General features: G+C 38.6%; 1 protein-coding gene across 4 annotated transcripts in view; it reads right to left on the bottom strand.

The window, feature by feature from the left end:
• LOC109542402 (matrix metalloproteinase-14) overlaps positions 1-2,608 on the bottom strand; it is a gene marked incomplete at its 3' end in the record, with an annotated part of 31,907 nt that extends 29,299 nt beyond the window's left edge. For 2 of the 4 annotated variants that reach the window (XM_048662593.1, XM_048662592.1), the window contains 1 exon segment: positions 2,200-2,608. In XM_048662593.1, the coding sequence (XP_048518550.1) occupies positions 2,200-2,292 (93 nt within the window). 4 annotated transcript variants of the gene reach the window in all.
• Positions 2,609-3,014: the final 406 nt, after the last annotated feature.

Consider the following 3,014-nt stretch of genomic DNA (forward strand, 5'->3'; position numbering starts at 1 on the left):
AATGTTAGAGGCAAACACCTCAAACCTTAAAGAACCGTCGACGTTTAAATGGCATTATCTCAAAAATTCTTGAAATTGCCGGTTTAATGGTAATGACCTTTTCGAAAGAGCTTCTCAAAAGTCGCATTTTCACTAAAGAGGTTTTATGCAAAATTCCCAACCAGTAAAAACTTAGAAGCAAAAAAGGCGACATTTGAAAACATCAATGCAGTTAGAAAGCGCCATAACTCGGAAATGGCTGGAAATATCCCAATAGTCATAATAACGTTTTTTGAAAGCCAAAAATTGAAAAACTGAAGATTCCGAAAGTTTACCAGTCAAAACTTTGGATTAGCTTTAACCAAAGAAACTGTTGTTTTCTCAATTGGGTTCGATCAGAAACTTCTAATCACTTTAAAGTGAGAGGCAAAAATTTGATATTTGAAGACAACGTTGAAGTTTACATTAACTTTCTTTCTAACTAACTTACTAATTAAGTTTGATCAGCAATTCTTAACCTGTGCAAAGCTAGAGACAAAAAAGTGCCGTTGATGTTTAAAAGAGCGTATCTCCGAAAGGGATAAAAATATCCCGACAGTCGTAAGAAACGTTTTGATAGAGCAGCTCAAAAATTTAAATTTAATAACAAGGTTAAATTAGAAATTTCTAACCTGTAAAATGTTAGAGGCAAACACCTCAAACTTTAAAGAACCGTCGACGTTTAAATGACATGATCTCAGAAATTCTTGAAATTGCCGGTTTAATGGTAATGACCTTTTCGAAAGAGCTTCTCAAAAGCCGCATTTTCACTAAGGAGGTTTTATCCAAAATTCCCAACCAGTAAAAACTTAGAAGCAAAAAAGGCGACATTTGGAAACATCAATGCAGTTAGAAAGCGCCATAACTCGGAAATGGCTGGAAATATCGCAACAGTCCTAATAATGTTTTTGATAGAGCAGCTCAAAGGGTGGATTTAAGCGATTAAATCTCTAACCGGCAAAAAGTTGGAGGCAAAGGAGCAAAATTTCAAGGCTGCGATCAAGTTTGAAAATTCGCATCTGAAAAACGGATGAAAATATCACAACAGTCGTAAAGACCTTTTTGATAGAGCAGCTCAAAAACTGTCGATCTCAATTGGGTAGGATCAGAAAATTTCAACCCGTAAAACGTTGGAAGCAAAAAATGGAAAGTTGGAAGATTTCCGAGGCTTAAAACCCGTTTCGCAAAAACGGGTTGAAATTTTGTTTCAGCCGTAATCACCCTTTCGTTAGAGAGTGTCAGAAACAGTCTTTCGCAATTGGGTTCGATCAGAAAAGTCTAAGCTTTAAAACGTTGCAAGCAAAAGTGCGAAAATCGAAAGATTCCCAAAGTCTCAGAAACGCTCCAGAATTCTGAAAAACTATAAAGAACTGTTCGATAGAGCGACTCAGAAACTGTATTTTGTCAATTAAGAGCGGGAAGAAAATCGAAAGATCAAACCTTTAAACCGCTGAAAGCAAAAAATTGAAAAACTGAAGATTCCGAAAAAATGAATTCATTATCTCAGAAATGGTTGAAATTGCCGGTTTAATGGTAACGACCTTTTCAAAAGCCGCATGTTCACTAAGGAGGTTTTCTACTTTTTTTTCTATAAATGTGTTTTAATGAGTGCTACAAATAATCTATTTTCCTTAAAAATCAGACAATCCAAAATTGTACCCCATCAAACAACCATATTCTCATAAAGAAACTACGTAGAAATCACCCTGAATAAGTCATGATAAACTAATAGATAAAGTAAGGTAAATTGGCTTAAACCTGTTGAGATAAGGATAGCTGTACTTTCATCGCACATTCCTAACCTGAAATGGCCTTTTAACCTAAAAAATGGCGGGTTTTAGCAGACATTTAGCGAAACGAAAACAATTACAACACAACAATTAGAGATTAAAATTCCTTTTGCTGACTAAACACAATTTGAACTATGATTACGAATCGACTAGATGTTACTCATGAATTTCGAAAATTGCTCATTTATCGACTGGCTCTTGAAGGAGCACCAGCATCAATCGCGCAGATCAAAGTGCACAACAAACTATCTGCTATCTATGTGCGAGATTACAATATAAAATTTGAGGATAATAAATAATCTGAGGATTGCTTTAGGGTTTGCTCGCGAAACGTTTGTTTTGATGGGAATTTTAAGATGATGTTAAGATTTGAAAACTGGGGAAGACTTACCATGGCACTGCTGCCGCCGGGGGCTGAAGAAACCGCCCCCAGGAAACTGAACAACACTGCAAGACTCGCGCTCAGGCCGACCGCAACCCTCATCTTGTTCTATTAAACTGATGCTAAACCTCGCTCTGATGACTGGTTATCTCTAATCTATAAAAAGATATCGCCGCTTGTTATCTCTTATCAGAGAATAGCGTCATGCACGAGTACTGATGCGAGTTGGGATGGGTAGCGCGCACGCTTCGCTTCCGGCTGAGTGCGACTTCCTGCTACTGCTCAATCGGGCCTGTCGGGCCGTTCGCAGGACTGACTTGCTTCGGCAGGAGCGGAGAAGTGAGAGTTAGAGGAACGACCGCAACAAAAGCGCGACTCGGTTGCGACTGAAACAAAACTCGATGGCAGGACGCGTTTATATGGTTTTCATCCATGCAGTCCTGACCTGCCGCAAAGCTTCGCAGGACGATGATTAAGCTCGGCGGCTGCTTTGTTTATTGTTCCTCCAATTGCAGACCTGCACATGTGCCCAAACAAACACTCATCCCAGGGTTTTTCGCTATTTTTCGCCATTTGAAAGTATTCGAAAAATCCTGGTTTGCAACAGTTATTTGATTTTAGTCTACTTAGGTTTGACTTGCAGAAAAATGTGTGTAGTTTCCATTGGAACAGTTGCATCTTGATAGGAGGAGCAATTTTGCGATGATTCACCATAATTTTGGTTTAAAACCGAAAACTCGTCTCACACTGTATACTGATGGCAACGTGATCGAAAAGTGAACTGAATTTGCTTTCGAAAAGTGAAAACTGCAGTTTGTTGAGTT

This window comes from Dendroctonus ponderosae, unplaced genomic scaffold (genome assembly GCF_020466585.1).
Source record: "Dendroctonus ponderosae isolate FM_Combo_2020 unplaced genomic scaffold, Dpon_F_20191213v2 Dpon_F_20191213_11, whole genome shotgun sequence".
Classification (NCBI taxonomy): Eukaryota; Metazoa; Arthropoda; class Insecta; order Coleoptera; family Curculionidae; genus Dendroctonus; species Dendroctonus ponderosae.